This window comes from Pelophylax lessonae, assembly GCF_965119305.1.
Source record: "Pelophylax lessonae genome assembly, chromosome: 2".
Lineage (NCBI taxonomy): Eukaryota > Metazoa > Chordata > Amphibia > Anura > Ranidae > Pelophylax > Pelophylax lessonae.
Window position 1 is genome coordinate 388580862 of NC_138769.1, and position 25218 is coordinate 388606079.

Below are 25218 nucleotides of genomic sequence, written 5' to 3' on the forward strand. Positions count from 1 at the left end.
GATCGTAGTAGTAGTGACATCACCGGGAGGCGGGCGGCCAGAGGCGGGACTTTTGAATAATGGACACCGGAGGAGCTGAGTGAGTAGGAGAGGGACGCTGAGGCGGGAGGGGGGGAGCTGAGGCAGCTTACCATTGGTATTTGTATTAATTATGCAGCATGAGGGGGTTAATGTATTGTCACTGCTGCATTAGTGACCGACCAGTGGCAGTTAATTAACCCCTTTGTGCTGCATTAGTGCAACCAGTATCAGTGCAACCAGTGTAATTAACACTGATACTGGTTGCACTAATGCAGCACAAAGGGGTTAATTAACTGCCACTGGTCGGTCACTAATGCAGCAGTGACAATACATTAACCCCCTCATGCTGCATAATACAAATACCATTGGTAATTAAATTAACCTATTGCCAACCTGTCACAGTACATATACTGTGACAGGGTGGCAGCGACAAGTGTACGCCTGCCTGTTTTTGGTGTATGCCCCTCTTCTATCTATTTTAGAATTATTTGGGGGAAAAAGTCATTTTCGGTTTCGGTTTTCGGCCAATGGCATCCTGCATTTTCGGTTTCGGCCCAAAATTTTCATTTCGGTGCATCCCTAGTTCCTACCCCTACATCACTACTGTTATGAAGTGATGTATGCTTGGTGGGAGGAACCACAGTATGCTGTGTGGAACCAGGAGATGGACATTCCTGGAAGAAACGCCAGTTGGTGGTTTCTCATTCACGAAGTGGCATGGGTAGCAGGAGAAGTATTTACTTCTTTATAGATAGGGTTTTTTTTTATTGAGAAATTGAGTTTGGGGATTGTTTCATTAAACATAGGTCATGACGCTAGTGCTGGCTGTCACTTCAAACAAGCTGATAGCAGGTTTTCAGAAAGCTTCATAGTTACTGCTTGGGAAGCCTGCTAGCAGCTTGTTTTTAAAGTGACATTTAACACTACCATCATGATTTGTTTTTCTAGTGCCCGCACTAAAATGGAACTTTAAAGGCTTTGAGAATGCTGATTAAAGCATAACACCCAACAAAAAAAGCCCAAAGAAAAGCCCATTTAAAAAAAAAAAAATAATAAAATCTGGAAGCTGATTGGATTCTATGCACAGCTGCACTAGATTTTGCACACTGCGGTTATAGTATTTCACCTCCTAGATGTCCTTAACCACTTCCTACCCGGCCTATAGCAAAATGGGATTTTTGTTGTTGTGGGTGGACTTCATATGACATCCTCTGGGAATGTGCCCTGCTGTGGGTGAGATCTGTCACGGGCTGTGTCCACCAGACACTGCCAATGACAGATCGCTGTACTTGCCCGTTGCCACTACCATGTGATTGATGTGACCGATCATAGCAGATCACATGACAGTTGTAAACAATGAATGGCTTCCTTTCATGCCATCCTTTGGGTACAATTGTTTTGCTAGTGATGATTGGTCACAGTGATCACATGGTACAGACAATGCCAATCACAGCCCAATTGTATCATGTGCTTAGCTGTGGAAAATCATATGACAATACTAATGCCATGTACACACGCGTCGATAGTTGGCCGTGAATTTTAGGCCGATTTTCGGCTTGTTAGTATGATGCTTTCGACAACCGACTCCGACTTTTCGGCCGAATAAAATCTGGTGTGCAGGCTATAAAAAAATTTTTGGGCCGTCGCCACAACGGCCGATTTTCCGTCAGTCAGTACAGATTTCGGCAGACAAAAATCTGATGAGCAAGACTGGGCATGCTCAGAGAAGAAAAAACATGGAAAGTAAACCAGCACATGACATCACTTCTGAAGTAGATTTTTGTTGGCTGAGAAAATTCGTGTGCAGTCTAGGCACATTCCAACCAACACAACAACACTGGACAAAAGTCGGCCGATCGGTCGGCCGATAATCGTTGCGTGTGTACGAGGCATAACTGAATGAATCAGTTTCATTCAGTAAAAATATTTGCTTCTTTACTGTCAGAGCAGTAAGGATGTGGAATTCCCTTCCACAAGCAGTGGTATCAGCTGGGAGCATCAATAGTTTTAAAAAACGATTTAGATAGACACCTTAAAGACCACAACATACAGGGGTATACAATGTATGGTTAACAAACACACACACATCATAGGTTGAACTGGATGGACTGATATCTTTTTCAACCTCACTAATTATGTAACTGTACCAATAAAATTGACTGCAATTTATAATGTGTAAAAAAAAAAAAAAAAAATCCAGATCACTTCCCTAGAGTAGTACAGTGTTACTATGGTAACACAGTTATGCTCTGATCACAGTATAATATATATATTTATTTTTTTTACATTGTCCCTTATCACTGCCACACCAGTTATATGGTGTACTGAACTGGTGACAGGACGCAAACACACATTGTGATGTGTGGCATGAGCTACTTTGCCACATTTATTCCACGTAGGGCTCCTTTCTGAAATCAGTGGGTTGCCCTATGTGTGTTGCATGGAAAAAAAAACATTTCAAATTGCTAGGTGTGAATAAGACCTTAATGTGATTGGTAGCTTCACTGACCAGAATAGGCTCAGGAGGTTGGAAGGGCTAAGCTCAAGTTTTTTATAGGTAAAGTTCAGATTTGAATATAGCCTGTTGCCTATATCCGTAGATAAAGATATACTGAATGCTTTTGTGTGCGGTTTTCTTTTTCAATGATTTTTATTGAAAGTTTTCACAAAAATAGTGCAAAATATACACACATAATAAAAAATCAGTGCATAATAAACGTTAACAGTGGTATAACCATAGCAAACATTAGATAATACTTCTATAAAAGGTCGAAACTATAACGTGGCAAGGGCTAGCACCTCAAAACACAAAAAACAGGAGCCTCAAGGTATCTAGAGGGACCTTCACCGAGGGTAAACAGGGCCAACCACCCCGAGCATTTAATCACATTGTGCGTACTACACAGGATAAGTGGCTAGATCGTGATCCCACAGATCTTTGCCCCAGCCTGGGCTGGGGACATGGGGTACTAAGCCCTTAGAATACAGTACCACTGTTAACCCCATATCGTAAACTGAGACAAATCGTAGAAAAAGAGAAAGAGAAAGGACAATAGAGCCACAAGAAAAGAAGAGAAAAGGGAAAAGAGAGAAGAGAAAAGATTTGTACGATTGGACCCGACCCCGCCCCCGCACCCCACCCCCAGACCTTCCCGAGTCCATCAGGTACCCCCAGTGAGGTAGTTAATCCACGATCCCCATACCTTGTCAAACACACGCAATTTGTCCTCCAGTTGAGCCGTCAGGCGCTCATTAACCATAATCCAATTCAGTTTGTGCCTAAGCAGCTCAAATGGTATCGTAGCAGACTTGTGTGCGGTTTTCATTGAATTGTAACTCTTGCTCAGTTTGAATTGCCAGATTTGTGGCAGGATTACATTAGCAAATGCAAATCTGGACATGTATGAAAAACATTTCCGTTCACTTTAGTTTCATGTTGTGCTAATGAGCCCTTTTTCCTGAACAGACCTTATTATATAAACACCATAGGGATAATGGTTCCTTATTTCCATGTACTCGAATAACACTGTTTTTTATTATAAGTAAAAGAATATTGGTTTCATATCTCCCTGTACTTATCGCTCAAGCTGGCATTGTGTGAGCTTACAGCCTTTATGTACCCATAATCATTTGCAATTAAGTTGCTGAATAAAACTTAGACTTGGCCTACAATGAACATCAAACACATTTTGTTCTAGATTTGATATGCTTGCTCAGTAAAATGCATCATGAACTTTGTAAACTGAGCATCTACCTAAACCATCCATAGTCAGGTAGAATCTCAAAATGGATGCTTATGCCTCGTACACACGCAACGATTATCGGCTGACCGATCGTCCATCTTTTGTCCAGAGTTGTGTTTTGTTGGTTGGAATGTGCCTAGACTGCACACGAATTTTCTCAGCCAACAAAAATCAACTTCAGAAGTGATGTCATGTGCTGGTTTACTTTCCGTGTGTTTTTTCTTCTCTGAGCATGCCCAGTCTTGCTCATCAGATTTTTGTCTGCCGAAATCTGTACTGACTGACCGAAAATCGGCCGTTGTGTTGACGGCCAACAAACATTTTATAGCCTGCACACCAGATTTTTTTTCAGCCGCAAAGTCGGAGTCGGTTGTCGGAAGCATCAGACTAACAAGCCGAAAATCGGCCGATCGGTCGTTGGCCGAAAATTCCCGGCCAATAATCGATGCGTGTGTACGAGGCATTAGTCCTACATCATCTTGATCTGACAGACCGAATCACCTGGAGAATCTGTAGCCATATATGAAGCCTTTTTTTTTTTTTTTTTTTTTATTTATACGATCACGTCAAGTGATTTACTGTCAGACAAAAATATGTTTGAGAGATCAGAAATATTAAGTGCACCATACACTTAACAGTCATATCAATCTATTGCCTTTATTACAATCAGATTTTCCATCCAGACTTTGATTGACAAAATTGATCAATTTTGCTTAGAATCATTCGGTGGCACAGTATGTGCTTTTCGATAATTATTGATCAGATTAAGTTTATGGACCACCTTGTCTAAATAAATGGAGATGACAATACGCACAACTGAGTGTTAGTCCCGGTTCACACTACCGCGACTTGTCAGGTGACTGGTCAGCTACAGGAACCGTTCTAATAGGAGCGACTCAAGTCTCTCCGACTTAGAAAATAGTTCCTGTACTACTTTGGGGCGACATCGGAGCGACTTGCATTGACTTCCATTATGTGAAGTCCGTGCAAGTCGAGCCGAAGTCGCGATGCACGCGACTTCACAGGTCCTCCTGAAGTCGGATCGCCATAGTGTGAACTGACACTTAAGGATATACAATACATTGTTTTTCTGTACAGTGTCATAACGTATTTTGTTTTGAGCGACAATAGATTAGATATCGATCTATCCTTAAAGAACACAATAGATTAGATATCTATCCTTAAAGAACACCTGAATTGGGCTCTTCTTTATTTTCTTCTTAATTCTCCCTTTTTTTTTTTTTTTTTTCTTCATTTTAGCTATAATATGAGCATAATATAATATTAACACTGAAAAAAAAGGTGTATGAATATCAGCCCTAATTTTTTTTTTTTTTTTTTCAGTGTATGTACTTCCAGTGCTCAGAACTCCCAGGTGCTTGTTTACGTAGGGACTTTCAGGGCCAGATGGGTTGATGAGCGACAATAATGGGCCAATAGCAAATTCCCTAGGTTGGGGCCTGACTCATTTTTCCACATGTGCAGCTAGGGGGCAGTAAAACCAGGTGGGTGAGCTTTACCGCCCGCCTGAACGAGGGCATTCCACTGCTCAGGGCTGTACACTTGCTGTGGCAAGATTAAAACAGTGTGACAGCAGACATTGCATCCACCGAATGTCACCCATGCAAGTCTTTGGTGCCACACCATGTGCGGTAGTGCCTATATTTTATAGGGTTTAATCGGGGTTAAATACCTGCTTGTCAGATGCCTTCTGAAAAGTGACCTGTCGCAGATCTCTCTTTTCACAGAGGTGACAAAGGCAGCCGCCTTGTGAACATCCCTTAGGAAGTCTATAAATCAAACCATCTAGACCAGGGGTCTACAAAGCCCTTCCTGCAGGCCACATCTGGCCCGATTGTATATTTTGTTTGTCCTGCAGCTCATTTAGACACTTGCACTGCCAGCCTGCTTGCTTTTACAAAACCCTGTATGGAGTATTCATGCCAAGTTCCAGCAAGCAACAGACAAAGCGGCTCCCCCCAGCCCCTCCTGTGCTCCAACACTGTGCTGTGGAGTTGGTTGCTTGGACTGACAGCGTCCCAGCAACCACTGGCTTTATCAGTGCAGTACCTCTCTGGCTCCCACCCACTGTTTATATTAGGCTGCATTCACACTTGAGAGTAGCGTTTTACCGCGTTTTTACCGTGATTTTCAAGCGTTTTTGGAGGCAGGCATTGACATCTATCAAAAACGCTGGTAATCAGCCCAAAAAGAAGCTCATGTACTTTTTTTCAGCTACAGGCGTTTTGCAAAACGCTCAGATGTGAACAGGGGCAATTTAAATGAATGGGGTTTTACTTGTTGGGCGTTTTGGAATGTTTTTTTTGAGCGTTTTTGGAGCTGAAAAACACTCAAAAACGCCCAGGTGTGAATGGAGCCTTAGTGTTAGTTCTGACTACAGCCTGCTTGTGTAGCAGTGGTTGGAAGCCGGGAGGTGCAGGATACCTGTACTGTGTTACCATGCCACACAGTTCAGTAAAGATTGCAGTGTAAGAGGCAAAAGGGGCAATGTGCTGGGTATAAATGTGCCACTCTGATGGGGATACAGACATGGGAGAGGCTGATGGGGACACAGATTTGTGCGAGGAGATTCTGATGGGGAGACAGATGTAAAGGGGGACTCTGACATTAGGGAAGACTCTAATGGGAGCACATACGTAAGCGGGGGACCCTGATTTTATTATGCATTTTTAAATAACTGATTGGGCTTGGCTCTAGAGATCGCCCTATTATTTCTGATACTGTATAGGAATAAGTATTGTTTCTTTTTCAGGCCACAATCAGCTATCCAGTGACCTTATGCAGGGTATTTGTTTCATTAAAGAAAACATGCACCAGTTTGATTTAATGTTTTTTTCCCCAAACACGGTTTGCTTTCAGACCTGGGTAAATATGGTTTTTCCTATGCATAACCACCTAACTATTTTTTATTCTTGCCAAGGATGACTGTCAAAACCAATGTTCAAGAATCCTGTCCAGCGCCCTTTTTATGTTGTACTACTAGTGGCCACACACATAAAGCAGTGCAATGTTAAAAGGGCATTGGCCTGTGACCCAAGGTACATCTTGGATGGACAACATGCTGCTGTTAGTCTGGAACTGCTTCTGAGATCTTATTGGCTTTCCCTATTAAACGGTAAGCTTTTTCTGCTAATCTATGCTCTGACTTTATTGCACTACTGTAATATACAGCTAGCAGTGCAATAGTATTGTCAAAGCATCTGAAAGCAGAGACAACATCATCATACAACAAGCAAGGATTGGACGCCATCAATGTACAGAATGGAAAGTTTATTCTAGAGGGAGGATACATGGCACTTCTAATGAGCTGCTCTAGTTTCTGTAATCTTTGTAGGTCAAGTTTATTACCTAGTTTGTTGGTGCTGTGTGTGTTTTTTTTTTTTTTTTGTTTTTTTTTGTTTTTTTTTACCTAATCTAGTTTTAATGCCGCACATAATAAAAATCTATAAATCTGAATTTCAGTTCCAGAAAGCCGAATCTGACTTGGACTACATTGAGCAAAAGCTTGAGTTTGAAATACGGAAGAGCTTACCAGATGAGTCTGCAGCTCAGGTAACTGCACTGTTTAAACTGATGAGTGATAGAAATTAATTCTGGACGTTGGAGAACCTTCTGTAACGCACTACGCAGTATGACAAACGCATTATATAGTGATTCTGTATCTAATGCACTTTAATGTTTTAGTGAACTGGTGATGATTTAGATGAACTGGAGAAAGTAGAGCTGATTCACCCAAATGTGCAATTGATTCAAGTGTAGTTAAGAAATGTAAAGCTCATTAGCTGCTGTGAACAAAATTCATATTATTCATTTTCTAGTTTTGCTGAAAATTACTTTAGGGGAAAAAAATGAGGCTCACTCATTTAAATAAAAAGGGGATTAGTGGCATAAAAAGTAAATCTGTAATCCTTGACAGGCAACTATTTTAGTTATCCTTTTCTAGCACAGATTTCAAAGCAAGAGCAAATAGCAATTGGGTTACCATGTATTTATCATTTTAGAACCTTATGTAGATTTTAATTGGAGAGAGGGGGGGATATGCTCATTTGCAGTTAATTATTTAATTCTAAAACCAAAAGCGGGGGGGGGGGGTTAAGAGGAGCAGCATGCTTGTTAACCTTAGAGGATCCAGAGCAGAAAGCTGTGACTGGTGCATGTTGACAACAGTAGATAAGATAGTGCGGGACATTCTCACCTTAAGAAGTATTAACACTTAGTTACAGGGTAACTCCACTTTCTTGGGGGGTGGCAAATAATAAATAAATATATGTATATATATTTAAGTGCAAAACAAATCATATTGTGATTGAATGTTAATAAAAAATACCTTACTTTTTCAATCTGCAGCTCTGTAATTTTCTGTAAAACATAATGCAATATGGCTACCTGGCTACACTCTGAAGGAATAGTGGTCTGTCTGTGTCCATGTGCAGAGTAATAAAAAGTTGGAATATACAACAAATGTACATTGAGCACCAGAGGGGAATAGTTTTTTTTTCTCTCAACAAAAGTGGAGTTACTCTTTAATACTTAACTGTTTGTGCTTTTGATAGCATTATATGTAACATCATTACTAAAGTTTGAACACAGAAAACAAAGAAAATGTAGGAACCTATTCAGGCAAATGATATAGGCAGTATTGCTTTAAATCTATGTTTTGCTCTGTTTTAAAGTGTCATTAAATCCAGACTATTGAAAAACTTCTCTTTACATGTTCTTTAAATGTTTTTTTATACTCCCTCACAAAGCCAATAAAGCATTTATTTTATGTAGAGTGAAATATTGTATACCTGGTTGATCCTGCCTTCGGCCGTCCCTCCCATCTTCTTCTCTATTTCCCCATTTCAGGCTGAGATTGTGTAGACCAGCTGGTGTCCTCTATGGAGCATTCTTAATTTCAGTTACCTTCCAAATTTAATTTGCTCCTTTTTTTTTTTCTTCTCTGTGCAGCCACTCATTACTATTGAGTCACACATGCACAGTGGTAAATTGCACTCCCTCCTTCTCCATGTCCTCCTATTGCTAAACACTGGGGGAGGCCTATAGTATGCTGATTGATCACATTCACAAAACACAGAGAAAAAACGTGATCGCACAAAAGTGCTGCAAGAATAAAGTACTTTAAAGGCTTTAAAAAAAACAAAACAAAATACAGTGCAATGATAGATATATATATATATATATATATATATATATATATATATATATATATATATATATATATATATATAATGAATTATGGCAATTATCTGTTTAGTATCACTTTTTTAAAGAGTTTATTACACTGCCATCCTTTCCCATGGTAGTATTGTTGGTTAAGCTTTATTAAATTGTAAATGGTCAACACAAAAGGTGTTTAAAAGAAAAAAAAAAAAGCTGCATCACTTAATGACAAGGGTATCTTTATTTCCAAGTTTCCATTAGCTCATCTGGAAAAGAAAATTCCCTCTCCTTATTCCCCTTGTCGCTTCTTCCCACTTTTTTGCTTTTTGCCACTGGGGTGTTTATTGTTACTTTTCCCCTTTTCAAATTGAAAAACCGAAAAAAGGCGTGGTATGTTTTCAACAGTGTACACAAGAAGTTCTGCTTTACCACTTGGCGTGTTGCGCTATAGCCGAAAAGGCCTAAATTGCTGGTAAGGCATACATGGACGTACCCCCTGTCCCACCCTGTTCTCACCCTGCCCAATGCCAGCTGATCACATGATGTAAACAGAAGCCGCCACTAATCCACTTATTTTTCTTGACGTTAGGAGAAAAAAAATAAGCTGATTACCGGTTTCTGTAAAAGGGACATCCCACACGGTAATTGCCATTGCTACTAACCAGTGCCACCTATGAGTGCCCATCAGTTCTGCTAACCAGTGCCCACAAGTGCCACCTCCATCAGCGCACATGAATAAAGGAGAAAAAATTACCTGTTAGCAAAATTTTATACCCAACTATGAAAACCGTTTTTTTTTTTTTTTTAATAAACCCAGTGGTGGTTAAATACCACCAAAAAAAAAAAGCGCTATTTGTATGATAAAAATGTAATATGGGAACATTGTAGCATGACTGCACAATTGTCATTCAAAGAGTGAGAGTGCTGAAAGCTGAAAATTGGCCTGTGCAGGAAGGAGGTGTATGTGCCCAGTAGGCAAGTGGTTAATACTCGTATCAAACACTGTCTACACTAGGGCTTAGTACCCTTTGGTTTACCTATGTTTGACTTTGTTTTTGTGTACGACGTTTTCAGTACCCGGTGCTAATATGTCTGTTTTTACAAGGTTTTGTTTTACTGCCTCTTCTAAATAAAGAAAAAAACCCTGCCAGCAAAGTCCACTTAGGGTGACAATGATACTGCACCTCTCCTGAATTCAGAGCAGATTTGCCACTCTTATGTGTTTGCAGGGGATGTGGCTATCTGCATTGACACTGCTGATTCACAAGACTGTAGCTTGTCAGTCAGCACCTAGCCACACTTAGTACTGCCCTCTGCTTTTTGAATTGACAGCATTGTGTAGCTAAACCTTCCCAATGTAACCTGCAGTATCTGGGAGAGCACCAAAGAGGCATATTTCGGCTGAGTCAGGAGAGGTAAAGAAGGAGTCAGTTTACTTTGAGGCTTGTGCCTCACATATTAAAGCGGAGTTCCGGCCTATTTTGCAACTTTAGTGATTCCTGGAGTGCTCGCTATGCTGATCAACAATTGGACATTTTCAATTTTTTTTCGGGGGGTCCCTTACCTCATTTTCAGGGCACTTTTGATTGTACTTCCTCCTTTTCCCCCCCTCTGTGGCCCCGGCCACCGACATCACTTCCGCCTTTGCATTGCATCCTGGGAGCTGTTTGTCATCACTCCCAGGAGACTGGAATCAGGAAGAAGTACCAGAACACTCCTTGGAATCAAAGGACACAGCAGATTACACTACGGCTTCAGATGCCCACGTCTAAGATGGCCGCGCCCAGACAGTGTTTTTTTAAAAGTAAGATTTTTGACTAAAATCCAATACTGTACACCTTGTAAGTATGAGAATAGCGGTTCTGTAAAGGGCGATGGATTAGTATTATAGGGTTATATTTAGTTAAAGGTATTTGAGGCCTGAACTCCGCTTTAACTGAATTTGGTTCTTGTTTAGACTGTCATACAGGAGCCTTTAGTTTAAACTTTGGCAAAAAAAAACTTCTTTAAAAAAAGAGAAAATTTTATTGTTGCTTTCTTTTGTTATACTATACTATGTGCAAACTGTATATCTTTACATAGAGATTGTCCAAATTAATGTGAAGTATAACTTTCATTTTTGAAAATATTTCTCCCTCATTTAAATGTATTGTGTAAAAGCCCCACTCTAGGCAGAAGAAAAAATGATCCTTGCAGTGGGGTGTCCCTGCACTTCAAGGGTTAAATGCTCATTGAAGTGATTGTAAATCCTTGTGTTTTTTTTATTTTTTTAAATAAAAAACATGTTCTACTTACCACCTCTGTGCAGTTGGTTTTGCACAGAGTTGCCCGGATCCTCCTCTTCTTGGGTCCCTCTTTTTGTGCCCTGGCCTCTCCCTTCTGTTGTTGAGTGCCCCCACAGCAAGCAGCTTGCTATAGGGGCACCCGAGCCGAGTCACAGCTCTCTGTGTAAATTCAGACAGGGAGCCGTGACCCTGTCCTGCCCCATCTCTCTCTCTCTCCTGATTGGCTCCCGCTGCTGTCAAAGTCAGTCAGCCGATCCCACCACACTGCTGTCTCAGCCAATGAGGAGGGGAGTCCCGGGCAGATGAGTTAAAAAAAAAAAAAAAAACTTTTGGTTTTACAGTCCCTTAACCCTAGGGTTAGAGGAATACGCTTGTAAAGCTTACTTTATTCCTTACTCTGACAGGCTTCTACTCTACTGTGTGACCACTTCTCCAAGTCTGCTTCCCTTTATCACTCTAATTGATGCAGGCTTTCAAATGTCGTCATGTACAAAGCAGGACTAACAGTTGTGCATTTTAGGTGCGAACGTGGAAGGTTGACCCACAGCCTGAAGTTTGAGAGATAAGATGTTGCATAAGTTAAGCAGTACAGCTTGTCAATCATCCCTCTAGACCAGGGGTCACCAAACTATGGCCCCTCCCATTTGTTTAGGAACTACAATTTCCATCATGCCTAGTCATGTCTATAGTTCTACAATGTCTCATGGGACGTGTAGTTCAGCAACAGCAGGAGGGCCGTTGTTTGGAGATCCCTGCTCTAGACTTTTGAGCACTCACTGCTCAAAACTGCTAACAACTTTGGTTAATTGCATTTATTATTTTGTGTTTCCAGAGTCCATAACCTAGAACATGGTTGCTTGCTTATTCTAGGTAATTTGTTCTGAAAAGTATTGAATTTGGGGATCTGTATGACTGCCAACCATTTATTTAAATTTGGAGAGAGAGCCCCTGTATTTCTCTCACCAGAGGTTTCTTTTTGGGGCAAACACTATAGACCAACTCATGTGGCTCTTGTAATTTGTAAAGTAAGGCCCCTTTCACACATGCTGTCCGTTTTTTTCATCCATCCGTTGACGGATGAACAACGGACATCAATGTATCTCTATGTAAAAACGGATGACAACGGATGATCATCAGTTAACATCCGTTTTCATCCGCTTCCGTCAATGTCCATTTTTTTTTTTTTTTTTGAACGTATGAATCCGTAAAAAAAACAGATGACAACGGATGAAAAACAGATAACTGACAAAAAACGGAAGAAAACGGATGAAAAATGGATGGAAAACTGATAAATTTTGACGTGACTGAACTGATAAACTGAACGGACCGTATGTGTGAAAAGGGCCTAAAGCATGCATACCTAGTCAACAGGTTGATCAACTATTAGCAAGGAGAAGCCAAATTTGCTCTTAAATGATTGATGATGCCAAAAGTGGTGTTTACAGCATCTTGGAAACTGACTGACTGTTAACCCACTCATCTGCAAAGGGTTCTTTACTGTAGAATGTGTCTTCCAGAAGCAAATTCTAGCCAGCCCAGTAGATACTTTCACCAAATGAACAAAATATAAAAGGCTACTTATTTGTCAGAAAAAAAGAATTGACCGATTGTCTGAGGCTTTATAAAGTTTGCCTCTTCTTTTTTTTGCTTTCCCCTGAATCAACTGGAGGTGTTTTTATTTTTTAATCTATGAACTCCCCTCCAGCCTGACAGTTTTTTTTTTTTTTTTTTACGCTTTAATGCCTGCTGTTTGTTCATTTTGTAATTCAAATATCCAGGTGAGATTCTTATCTCAAGGCGTTGTCCTGAAATGTTTGTATTAGAAATAATGTACTACATACATAAATTTAAATCTAACGTAAAAATGTCATGGTTTTGTCACATTAAGATGAGCTGTACATATATCCATTCTTTATCAGTTTTCACTGGAGGTTTTCAAGCAACTTGATACTTTAAAGTTGTTCTAAAGCAAGGGTGTCCAACCTTTTGGCTTCTCTGGTCCACATTGAGTGTAGAGAAATTTTCTCGGGCCGCATATAAAATATATACTATAGTTAAGGTATATAGGAAGTAAAATGCTGCCGCGCCCCCTGCACTAATTTACCACAACTAGAGGATGATCAAATGAAATGGAATCCGTATACAGAGGTTTACTTCTTCTGAGAGATAATAAAGGAACACTCTAACCAACATGACCACTTCAGTGATTTGAAGTGGTCATGGTGGTAGGAGTCAAAACACTGCACATGCCCCCCCCCCCCCCCCCTCCCGAGGCAGCCTCTGCCTACTGTTAGTTGGAAGCTGCTGTGGCTGTGCCCCCGACCCGACTTCCTTCCTCCCCAGCAAAAAAATAATTGTCAGGGGGCAGCGGGCTGCATTGCCTGCGGTTCCGGGCCGCAGGTTGGACATGCCTGTTCTAAAGCCTAAGCTTTTTCTGTCATTTAAATCCTATGACGAGGGAGCTGGAGGTGAAGTTCACTGTCTTTGTCAATAGTGCAGACAGGGTAGCTCAGGAGCACAAAAGTGCCCCCACAGAAAGCCGCACTTGGCAGGGGGAAGCCTGGAGCGCTGATGGTAGACCCGAAAAGATCGGAGCTGCTCTGTGCTAAACCATTGCACTGATCAGGTAAGTGTGACCTGTTTGTTATTTTAAAAAAAAAAAAAAAAATTAACCTTTACAGTCACTTTTAACAACATGTTTCAAAAGCGAAACCAAATTTTTAAACCTATTAAATACATCCTCATTTATTAACATGGCTACGCTTTTTTGGGATTTTACTAATTTACACAAAAAATGGCACTGTGAAGGATATAAAAAGTGGGGGATGTTGCGCTCAAACATGTGTTTAAAGTGCTTGTGCAGATAATGAATTTAACATAGACTCACATAAATGTATAATCCAATGAAAAATAATAAATGCTAAATGGTGTGGAAAATCATCAATCAAAGCTAGGTATCACAAAGTGCAAAATCCATATGCAGCAACAGAAAAACCAAAAGTCCATATAGCATTGGTGTCACTATGTATAGCAGAGACTTGATAATGGTGCAGAAAAAGCCTTCACCTCCACACTTCACCCAGTGCTCTAGCAAGGTACTCCTTACTGGAGATATATGACCCCTTGATTATAGGGGGTCACATAGACATGAAATCCACTCATATACGATCCTCAGCTCCACAGTACATATTCCTATGGCAAGCTTTTAGAATACAGCCTGGATCTCATGGCGGACATAGAGCAAAAAGACTCTCATGGTGCAGTAAGTCTAAACATGTCACTTTATTTAAAAAAGGTTTACACTTACTAGAATCTCCATGCATCAATCGCTTTGTCACAAATAACAAGCAGTGGGATGATGAATACTGCCGAACGCCAGCGCTCCTCCAACCCGGAAGTGGTTACGGTCTCACGTTCCCGACGCACGTTTCGTCAGTACGAGCTGACGTCATCAGGGGACTTAAATAAAGTGACATGTTTAGACTTACTGCACCATGAGTGTCTCTTTTTGCTCTATCTATGTCTGCCATGAGATCCGGGCTGTATTCTAAAAGCTTTCCATAGGAATATGTACTGTGGAGCTGAGGATCGTATACTGAGTGGATTTCATGTCTATGTGACCCCCTATAATCAAGGGGTCATATATCTCCAGTAAGGAGTACCTTGCTTGAGCACTGGGTGAAGTGTGGAGGTGAAGGCTTTTTCTGCACCATTATCAAGTCTCTGCTATACATAGTGACACCAATGCTATATGGACTTTTGGTTTTTCTGTTGCTGCATATGGATTTTGCACTTTGTGATACCTAGCTTTGATTGATGATTTTCCACATCATTTAGCATTTATTATTTTTCATTGATTATACATTTATGTGAGTCTATGTGAAATTCATTATCTGCACAAGCACTTTAAACACATGTTTGAGCGCAACATCCCCAACTTTTTATAATCGTTATAGCACTACAGCTTTTGTTTGCCGCTCACAGTAAGGAAGAAATTCCTTAAAAAGCCTTAATTAAGATACATAGGTTTTTATATTTTATTTATTCCTTTATTTAATAATTTTTCACAACATCACGGTTTTAACCATTTGCGCAGTTTCTTTTGGTCTTCACCAAATTTTTTTCACTGTGAAGGATATAGTCAGGTATTCCCAAGTCATCCTTCCAGGACAGTCACATGAAAGAGAGAGAGAGGCTCCTCCTCCTACACAAGCACAGAGAGAAGTTAAAAGCTGCCCACCCACTAATGCCCGTCAGTTCTTGTGCTTCCTGCACTCCGGCAGACACATGCACAGCAACTTCTGTTTTGTTTTTTTACATTTTGGTTCCTAGAAGGTGCCTGGGAATGCCTCTGCAAACTCACTCTGGCTTGAACAGGCAAGGTCTTTGACAAAAGTGGGGGAGAGGGTAGGGGAGGATGTTTGCAGGTTGCTTTAAGCTACATCCTCCCTCCCTGATTTGCAACCTTCGGGTCTCCTTACCCCCCTACCTTTCCTGCTGAGGCTGCCTGTATAGTGATAGCTTGTACAGGGGCGAGGATATCCATCTGAGGAGCTAAAGTAGGCAGTAGGTACTGACCGGAGCTCCTTAGTAAACACCGGCAGTATGTGTGGAGGTGCACTCACCTGCTGAGGTCCCTTCAGTTAACTGGCAGTATGGGAGGGAGGTCACATCTATTGCTTCTTGGTGGTGACATGGCAGGGGCTGCCTGCCACTTCCTGAGGAAAGGATGTTGTGTGGCAGCCATTTTCTTGTAACCGGGCCATCTTTTCTGGAGAACACAGCTGAGGTGGCAACTTCTCTGAAGCCAAGCACCAGCCTCTCTATGGTAAGACTGTGACCGGTATGGTGGAGGGCCCTATAGGTCCAGGCCTTTAAGGGTGCATAGCTCTGCTTTCTGGAACACATGCTAGACAGACCTGAATATATCCAGTAAGGAGGCCCAGGCAATGTGCATGGTGAGAGGGATAACCATGTGGTCAGGCAAGGCTGCTGCGGGAATCCAAGTAGCTTGCATTGCTTAGCCAGCATTAGTCCTTCTTTCAGGAGCAGGGTGACTACAACTTTTTTTTATTTTGGAGCTCTACCCTATGCTGTTTCCCTCGCCAGATTGGAGAGGACACAGTCAAATCTACCAAGTCAGGTTTCTATGCCTGGTACGGAAGAGGTGAGGTACCCCTCTAGGTGGAGGTCCTGTACTCTTATTTTGCACATGTGTGCTAGAGGCCTCTCTATTTCGTAGGCCTGATTTGGAAGATGGCTAATGCTAGTAAGCTTTACTAATGAAGCCCATGCGATGTGGGGTAACTGCTCCCTGAATAAATGAGCATTTTAGCCAGTGGTCTAATCCTGCAGTGGATACTGCCATGATAATGCTCACTGGTGAACTACCAGCAGGTGGAAGGAAGGATAATCTTATTTCCTTCTGACAAGCTGTTTGCTTTTTGTTCCGAGGAACTGGGTCAGGTTAACACCTTTTTGTCCCATTATTGTAGTCACCTTGGTTGTTCAGTCCAAGGCAGTATGGGATCCTCCTGCATATCAGGATTTCATATAAATTGATCGTATAGGTGTGAAATCCTAGCTATAACTAAGCTGAACTTGCAGCATGTTATTAATTGGTTTCTGGGGTAAACCTCTATACAAATCAAATGCTGTCTTGACAAACCTGTGTTTGATTGCTCATTCCTGCCTGCAGGTGTTAAGGCCCGTACACACGTACCGATTGTTGGCCGTGAATTTTCGGCCGCCGCCCGATCGGCCGATTATCAGCTTGTTAGTATGATGCTTCCGACAACCGACTGCGACTTTTCGGCCGAACAAAATCTGGTGTGCAGGCTATAAAATTTTTGTTGGCCGTCAGCAGAACGGCCGATTGTTCCTCAAGTCAGTACAGATTTCGGCCGACAAAAATCAGATGATCAAGACTGGGCATGCTCAGAGAAGAAAAAACACACGAAAAGTAGACCAGAATATGACATCACTTCTGCAGTTGGTTGTTGTTGGCCGACAAAATTTGTGTGCAGTCTAGAGCACATTTCAACCGACACAACAACACTGGACAAAAGACGGCCGATCGGTCGGCCAACAATCGCTGCGTGTGTACGGGGCTTTAGACTGATTACACTTCCAGGCTGATATGTTGGACACCTCTTCTATGGGTATCAGCTGGTTCAATTTACCTTTTTAGCCTAGGTACGCACTGAGGCCATTTTGAAAGAACTCACACGATTTCAAACTGGCATTTCAGTTTGACTTTGGGGGCGGTTTCACAGATATCTGTGCGCATTTCTGCACAGATGTCTATTGAAATCGCCCAAGTCGCCAAAAGTAGTACAGAAACTACTTGGGAATCGGTGCATCGCTGCAAAGTCTGCGTCGCACCGATTCAGACGGGGCAATTGGCTCAGATTTTGACATGCAATTTGAAATGTCAAATCAGATCACTGAACTTGGGCTGAGGTCTGTGCTCGTTAACATCTTAGAAGCTGGAAGGCTTGGTCGTTCTCCCACCTGAGTGTGGGCTGGTTAGAATTATTCATACTTGTTTCAGTGGTGGAATCGGTGTGCGTATGCATGGTTAAATAATATAGTAGTATGATGGCTTATATTTGCTTCTATTCTGACCAAAACTTTTTGGATTTGTTTGTCTAGGGGTGGAATCTGTGTTTTAATTTAGGTTACTGGTTTCTTCTGCACATACCACTTGAGGTGCTCAACCTTAGATTTCTATCACTTGTAACTTAAATTGAAATGGATTGGTATCCAGAGACTAGGTTATACCTATGATATGTGGTTGTGCATAGTCTCTGCTTTTGTGTGTGTTCCTTGGATGAATACACTATAAATCTGGCTCAGTCATTCCTTGGCAGTATGTGTCTGTATAATACACAACTTTTAAACTTCTGCTTGTGTTATTGTCTATTGTTATGTTGTATTGTGCTCTCTTTCCTGCAGAGCATATTGCATATTCTCTATGAATGGGTTTAGGGTATGCTTTGTGGCATAGGCCTCATCTGCATAGGCCTCTGGATTGGGAAGTTTCTTATGTGAATACACCTTTACCCTGACTTCTGCTATTGGGTTGGCTTTATGTAGTAATGTATTTGGTTTGGGAACAAAACCTCTGCTGAGACCTGACTAAGGTATCTTTTTATAAAGTGTCTCACACCTGATATATGTAATTCACAACCTGTTTCTTATGTATGGGATTTTTAGTTCCAGACCTTGCAGTAAATTCTGCATAATTAGTTGTCCTTGTATGAATACACCTCATTCCTGGACTCATGTATTGTATAATATACTTTTAAGTCATGATATATTGTATCGGTATGGTATACATGTATAAATGCTAGGCCCCTTTCACACTTGTGCGACTTGTCCTATGACGTGGGACTGCAAAGTCGCATAGGATGTACTCCATGATTTCCAATGTGTATCATTCATATATGTGTGACTTCAATTCAGTCCCTGCACTACTTTTGGTCTGACTGATGCGACTTGAGGTCCATAGACCTCAAGATTACACAGGCATTGCTTCAAGTGGTGTGACTTTCAAAGCACACAAGTGTGAAAGGGGCCTAATGCCCCGTACACATGTGCAGATTATCTGAAGACTTTTGTCTTCAGATTTACCTTTTCTATGTAGTGCAAGGGCCTTCAGGATTGCATACAAATTGAAAGTGTTTAGGTTTGACCTCATATTGTATGGTTTTGGTAAGTCTGCAGACAAAAGTCTTCAGATAATCTGCACGTGTGTACAGGGCATTACTGTATGTAGTCAGACTGTGGCATCAGCTTCATTTGAAAACATGTTGCTGTTGGGTATTTCATAAATGAATACACCACGACTAACTTAATGCTTCAGCAGTATAGGTAGTACTGGGAATAACATAACATTGTTGTTTTTTATTTGCAATAGATTATGCCTGAAATTCAGTATTTGAGCCTCTGCATATGTGATATTTCATATAGCAGTGTTTCTCAACCTGTTGTGAGTCAAGGCACCATTTTAAAGTTAATCCCAATTTCAAGGCATTCCATTATAAAAGGTAAACAATTAGTTTTACATAACTCAACAACATCTGCTCCTATCGGACGTTAAACATTTAGAGGTGATTTATTTTTCCAAAGCATATACACCTTTGCACACTGGTACTGATTTAATGTTCCAATGTTTCTCGTCTTCCCACCGATAGTGTCACTCAGCTAATGTGACCCCCAGTGCTAACAGAGGGGCAAACAAGGATGCTGGGCAGGCACCAGACTTTTTTTCTTTTTTTTTTTTTTTTTCAACCAGTGATTTCATTATAAAAGTGCTCAATGAAAACCTGTGGCTTTGTGTAACTATTAGTCAGGCTCGATCTGCCCACTGGCTTGAATACAATTTTTGGGCAAGTTTTATGCCAAGGCACCCATGAAGGCACTCCAGTTGCAATGGCTGCCCTATAGTATGCTTTGGGGCATAAGCCTTATTTGGATAAGTGGTCCCATGCATTGGGATGGTTGTTCTTATGAATAGACCTTCACCTTATCTTTGTGCCTTTTTGTAATATGGTTGTCCTTATGCATATATGCACAAGGGTAACAGGAGTATACAGGCTAGGGACAAAACTTCCTGGTTGCTGATGCTTTTTCATGGTATCTTTTTTTTTTTTTTTTTTTTTTTGTCGGACTTCATATATGAAATTCACACCAGTTACCCTATTTTTCATGTTTTTTGCACTTGGATTGTTCATGGGTTCTGACTCAAATTTTCAGGCAGCAGGTGAGCCTATCTTTCACATTAAGGCATACCAATTGCAGAGGGCCTGTGACTGATAATATTACACACGGTTCCAGTCATCTACCATTCGAAATGTTGTTATAAATCTCCTTTTTTTTAATTAAGCTTATAACTCATGCTCTGATCCCTTTTTTGTAGGAGTTTTTCTCATCATGTTTATGTAATTTGTTCTACAGTAAAGGTTGTTTTCATGGTACAATGCTATACATGAAACATATATTTTAAACACTTTTATGCAGTATAGTGTGGTCATTATTCTCTTTTGTAGTGGCTAGGTTGTACACTATATGGTATTCACCTCTTGAATGCACAGTGGGGGGGGGGGGGGGCTAGGGTTATAGGCCAGGGTTCTGTGGAGGCAGACAGACCATTTCCTTGATGCATTCTGTAGATTGCAGGCTAGTAGAGAACCTGAACAGAACATGCTGTAGCATGTCAATAAGAATGTTCTCTTTTGAGGGCCACCTGGAAAATGGCGGCTGCATAGTCCAATGGCTCTGGTCCCCGCCTCCCTTCCAAGGCTCCTACTCTGCTCCAACTGCACCTACTGCCACAGGTGTCACACCATCTGACTCCAGAGGAATCCAGGCACTCAATGGGTAAGGCGACCAGAAAAAAAAACACCTTCTAGCCCCCTTCAGTGCCGTTGCCTCCTCAGGAGTGGAGAGGGACCTAATTAAATGGAAAAAATGAAACAATATCTGAAAGAGGCGAAATTACCTAAAATACAACAAGATAAAATAGACCAACTAGAAGCCCAAATTACAGAAGAAGAGATAAGTATAGCCCTTAAAACTACACCCTCAGGGAAGAGTCCCGGACCAGACGGGTTCACGGTAAGCTATTATAAAAGACATAAGGACCTGTTAATACCCAAATTAAAAGAATACTTTAATGGCTTAGGGCAAGAATATGGGATGAGTAAGGACGCCCTTTTAGCATCAATTACGGTAATCCTGAAAGAAGGGAAAGACTCAACCGTATGTTCAAGCTATAGACCCATTTCGGTTTTAAATATCGATACGAAACTTTTCCCAAAAGTGTTGGCAACTAGAATGAAAAATTTAATGGGAGAATGGGTCCATAGAGATCAAACAGGATTTATACCCGGGAGACAGGGCCGTGATAACGGTGTAAGAACAATTCTGTTGATGCGGCAGATGACTAGGAGTGGATCCCAAGGGCTGATTCTGTCGATAGATGCTGAGAAAGCATTCGACAGGGTCAGCTGGGATTTTATGATGGGAACCCTGGAGGAACTGGGAATTGGAAGAAAAATGATGGCATGGATAAAAACACTCTATGGCCAGCCCACTGCCAGGGTGAAAATCAATGGGGCCCACTCTGAGCCATTTGGGATGTCTAACGGAACAAGGCAGGGATGCCCGTTGTCCTCGTTTACTGTTTGTACTTTCATTAGAACCCTTATTAGCGACAATTGGAGAGATGTGAAAGGAATAAAAGTAGGGGATGTGGAGCATAAGATTGCCGCATTTGCGGATGATCTGTTACTGTACATCACCAGACCGAGGATAACCCTACCAAATGTATTAGAAAGCTTGAAAAAATACGGAAAACTATCTAATCTAAAAATGAACCCTACTAAGTCAGAGATATTAAACATCAATGTAAAAAAAACAAGAAGAAGAAAAACTAAAACTGGAATTCCCCTTTACCTGGAAAAAACTAGGATTAAAAATATTTAGGAATCGTTCTAACAAAAAAATTTGAAGGATTGTATAAAGAAAATTATATCCCGCTATTAAATGAAATAAAAAAAGAACTTAACAGGATATCACATAGGCCGCTATCATGGATAGGGAGAATATAATAAAAATGGCATATGCTACCAAAAATAACCTATAAATTTTAAATGTTACCTATTTTGATCCCTCAGATTTATTTCAGAACTTTGAAATCTTTAACTAGATTTATCTGGAAAAGATGTAAACCCAGAATACAACATGCAGTATTAATCAAGGGAAAAAATCAAGGTGGTCTAGCAGTACCAGACTATTCTTTCACATGTGATGGAATGGGGGAAAATAAAACGTGAAAAAAACTGGGTAAAAATAGAATGCATGAGTCACACCCACTTAAGAAAAATCATATGGATACCTGCACAATACAGAAATTTAAACTTTAATACACACCCGATCACAATTCAAGCACTTAAAATTTGGGATTTAACCCACAAAATAAATAAATGGCAATATAATTCACCGTTAATTCCTTTAAAAGACACTAATTATTTCCCACCAGGACAAGAAAAAATGGGAGGAAAGTGGATAGGAGATGAGGATGCACGGTTGAGAGACATTATGGATAACGACCAAATATACACACATGAGGAATTAAAACAAAAAAGGAAAGATTGGAGACTCGATGAGTGGCGGTATTGCCAGTTGAGGCACTTTGTGACTTCCCTGCCAAAACCGCTGAGAAGGGGAGAAGATTTGCTCCCTTTTGAGCGGATCAGCTCCTCTGAGAAACATGATAATAAAATATCAAATATATATAAAATCCTGGTGGACTTGACGGGACCGGCGATCCCGCCATTCATCGACAAATGGGAGAGGGAATTGGGCACACGAAATAGAGATTTTCACTTGGGAAAAAGTTTAAAATTAATACACAGCGCCACAGTTGATATAAAAACAGCTGAAATTAATTACAAGATGGTACATTACCCCCGATAAAGCTCATAATTATCAAAAAGAAAAATCAAAAAACTGCTGGAGGGGTTGCTTAGAAGTAGGCACAATGGCGCATCTATGGTGGGACTGCCCAAAAATTAAAAAGTACTGGAAGGAAATCTTGGACCTAATCAAAATAATCACGAAAATAGAGATCCCGGAAGATCCCTGGTTTTGCCTATTTCACGGTATTAAAAATTCTGTTGGGCAATATAAAACATTAATACCCATCTGATGAATGCAGCAAAAGGATTAATCCTGTTATTTTGGCAAAAGGAAGAGGCCCCGACCATGGGAGACTAAGAACATTGGAATACTTGAGAGATTGGGAAGAGGATGATATGGAGGAATGGGGTGATATATGGGAAAATTGCAGAGAGTTTAAGACGATGAGAGAATATACTAAATGGAGTGCAGAAAAAGAGGAAGACAAATAGTATATGTAGGGTATCAATAGAGGGAAAATAAGGGAAGGGAGAAGTTTTATATCACTGGAACTTGAAGTTTTTATTGTATAAAATGTATTTGTGTGTTCTCTTCTTTTTGAAAACAATAAATTAAAAAAAAAAAAAAAGTTGAAAAAAAAAAGGTGAGCCTCTCCAAAGCTGAATAAGGAGGGTACTGCAGGAGCAGTACGAGCACCACATGAAATGGCCTGGAGGGCTGGATTCAGCTCGCGGGCCTTGTTTTGACACCTGTTCTAGAAGAGGATAATGCTGCAATCAAACACGGTCTCCCAAATTCAAATGCAACAGGAAGATCTGGAAAACGGGGATCGCCGCCAGAACCTGTGGATCCACAGGGTCCCTGAGACCATAAGTGAGAAAGGAGGGGCCAGGGTGATAAGGGTGAACTTCTATTTCAGGCATAGATTGGTGCCTAGATGGGGCCCATAGATCTCTGGGCCTCAAACCACCAGCAGGCCCCAATCCTAGAGACATTGTCTGCTTTCACTACTATAAAAGCAAAGAAGCCCTCATGGCTACACAGCAAAACCCGTCTGAATTTCAAAGGAGACAAGATTTAGATCTTCAGTGACCTGTCGCCCATCACTCTGACTAAACAGTGGAGTCTACGCCCCGGTACCACTCTAAAAAACCATTGTGTTATGTATTGCTGTGGATTTCTCATCCGACTGTCTCATACCATTGTTTTTTGTATTTTTCAGGGTTTTTTTTTTTGCTCCAGATTTTTGGATTTTGTGTTTACTACTGATTCCTTTTACCTTGTACATTGACTTTGTACATTTTCTTTTCCTACAATGTGGCTCCCAAGTATTTTCTCATGTAATGTGAAAGGTTTTGCAAACAAAGAAACCCAAAGAAGGGTGCACCGACCTAGCGCATTATCCTCAATATTGGCTTTATTAGTAAAACATAAAAATGGCTACTCGCAAACGTAGGTGAAAAAACGATCATATCAAACTCAATCGCTACACAAACATGGTTTGTTTGATATGATCGTTTTTTTCACCTATGTTTGTTAGTAGCCATTTTTATGTTTTACTAATAAAAGCCAATATTGAGGATAATGCGCTAGGTCGGTGCGGCCTTCTTTGTTTGCAGTACTTCTGGACTACCCCAGTCCTTTAGGGCAGCAAGACCTTAGCCATCCGAGATGCCATATGTGAGTCCCGTGGGAAGAGAGGTCGGGGAGCTGGGATTCTGAGCGCAGGAGACAGATGTTTCATACACCACATCGTTTTGAAATGTGAAAGGTTTAAATTCTATTTATACGAGATGGCTTGCTTTTAAAACGTTTAAATCTTCTAAAGCTAACGTGATCATGATTCAGCAGACTCCTTTTGGAGCTGATGGCTCATTTAAATTTGCTTCCAAGCAATTCCCCACGGCTTGTGTGGCCTCAGACCCTTCTGGGAATAGCAATTTAAATTAGACGTTCATGTCCAATACAGATCAAATCCTCCTTTCTTGATCCCCATCGTTCACCTTGGTCAACATGTATGTACCTAATTCGGGCTTATACCCAGGGATTGTCTACCTCTTTTCGTAAGCTTATCAGATGCTGCAATCTTTTTGACTAATGGAGGGTTAAACACCTACTCTCTCCCATTATGGCTTCTCAGGCCCTTTTATTTATGCCTTGCAAGCTTTATACTCTACACCCACCTCCCAGGTACAGCTTGCTTTTTTTTGTCGCAATCCATCCCCTTGATCAATGGCACCAGGCAGGGGTGTCCTTTTTATCACCATTACTTTTTATCCTTAGTTTGGAACCCCTTGCTGCTGCCATGTGCTGTCATCTTGATATTCGAGGGGTAATTTTGCAACAACGGGAATACAAGCTCTCCCTCTATGCTGACAACATTCTACTGACCCTAATCCACCTCTTAACCTCTTTCCCCACATAATATCCTTTGGCTCTTTATCAGGCTTTAAGATCAACCCTACCGAAACAGCGCCCCCCCCCATAAATATTCCTCCTTACCTCACTTCAACCGAATTTCCATTATTGCTGGTGCTCCCACACACCTAAATATTTGG

The 25218-nt window shown here is 41.0% G+C and overlaps 1 protein-coding gene across 1 annotated transcript in view; it reads left to right on the plus strand.

Moving 5' to 3' along the window:
* SKA2 (spindle and kinetochore associated complex subunit 2) overlaps window positions 1–25218 on the plus strand; it is a 42489-nt gene that overhangs the window by 5931 nt on the left and 11340 nt on the right. Inside the window, exon 2 of the mRNA XM_082244325.1 lies at window positions 7248–7337. Within this exon, the coding sequence (XP_082100451.1) occupies window positions 7248–7337 (90 nt within the window). The remainder of the gene's footprint in view (window positions 1–7247; window positions 7338–25218) is intronic.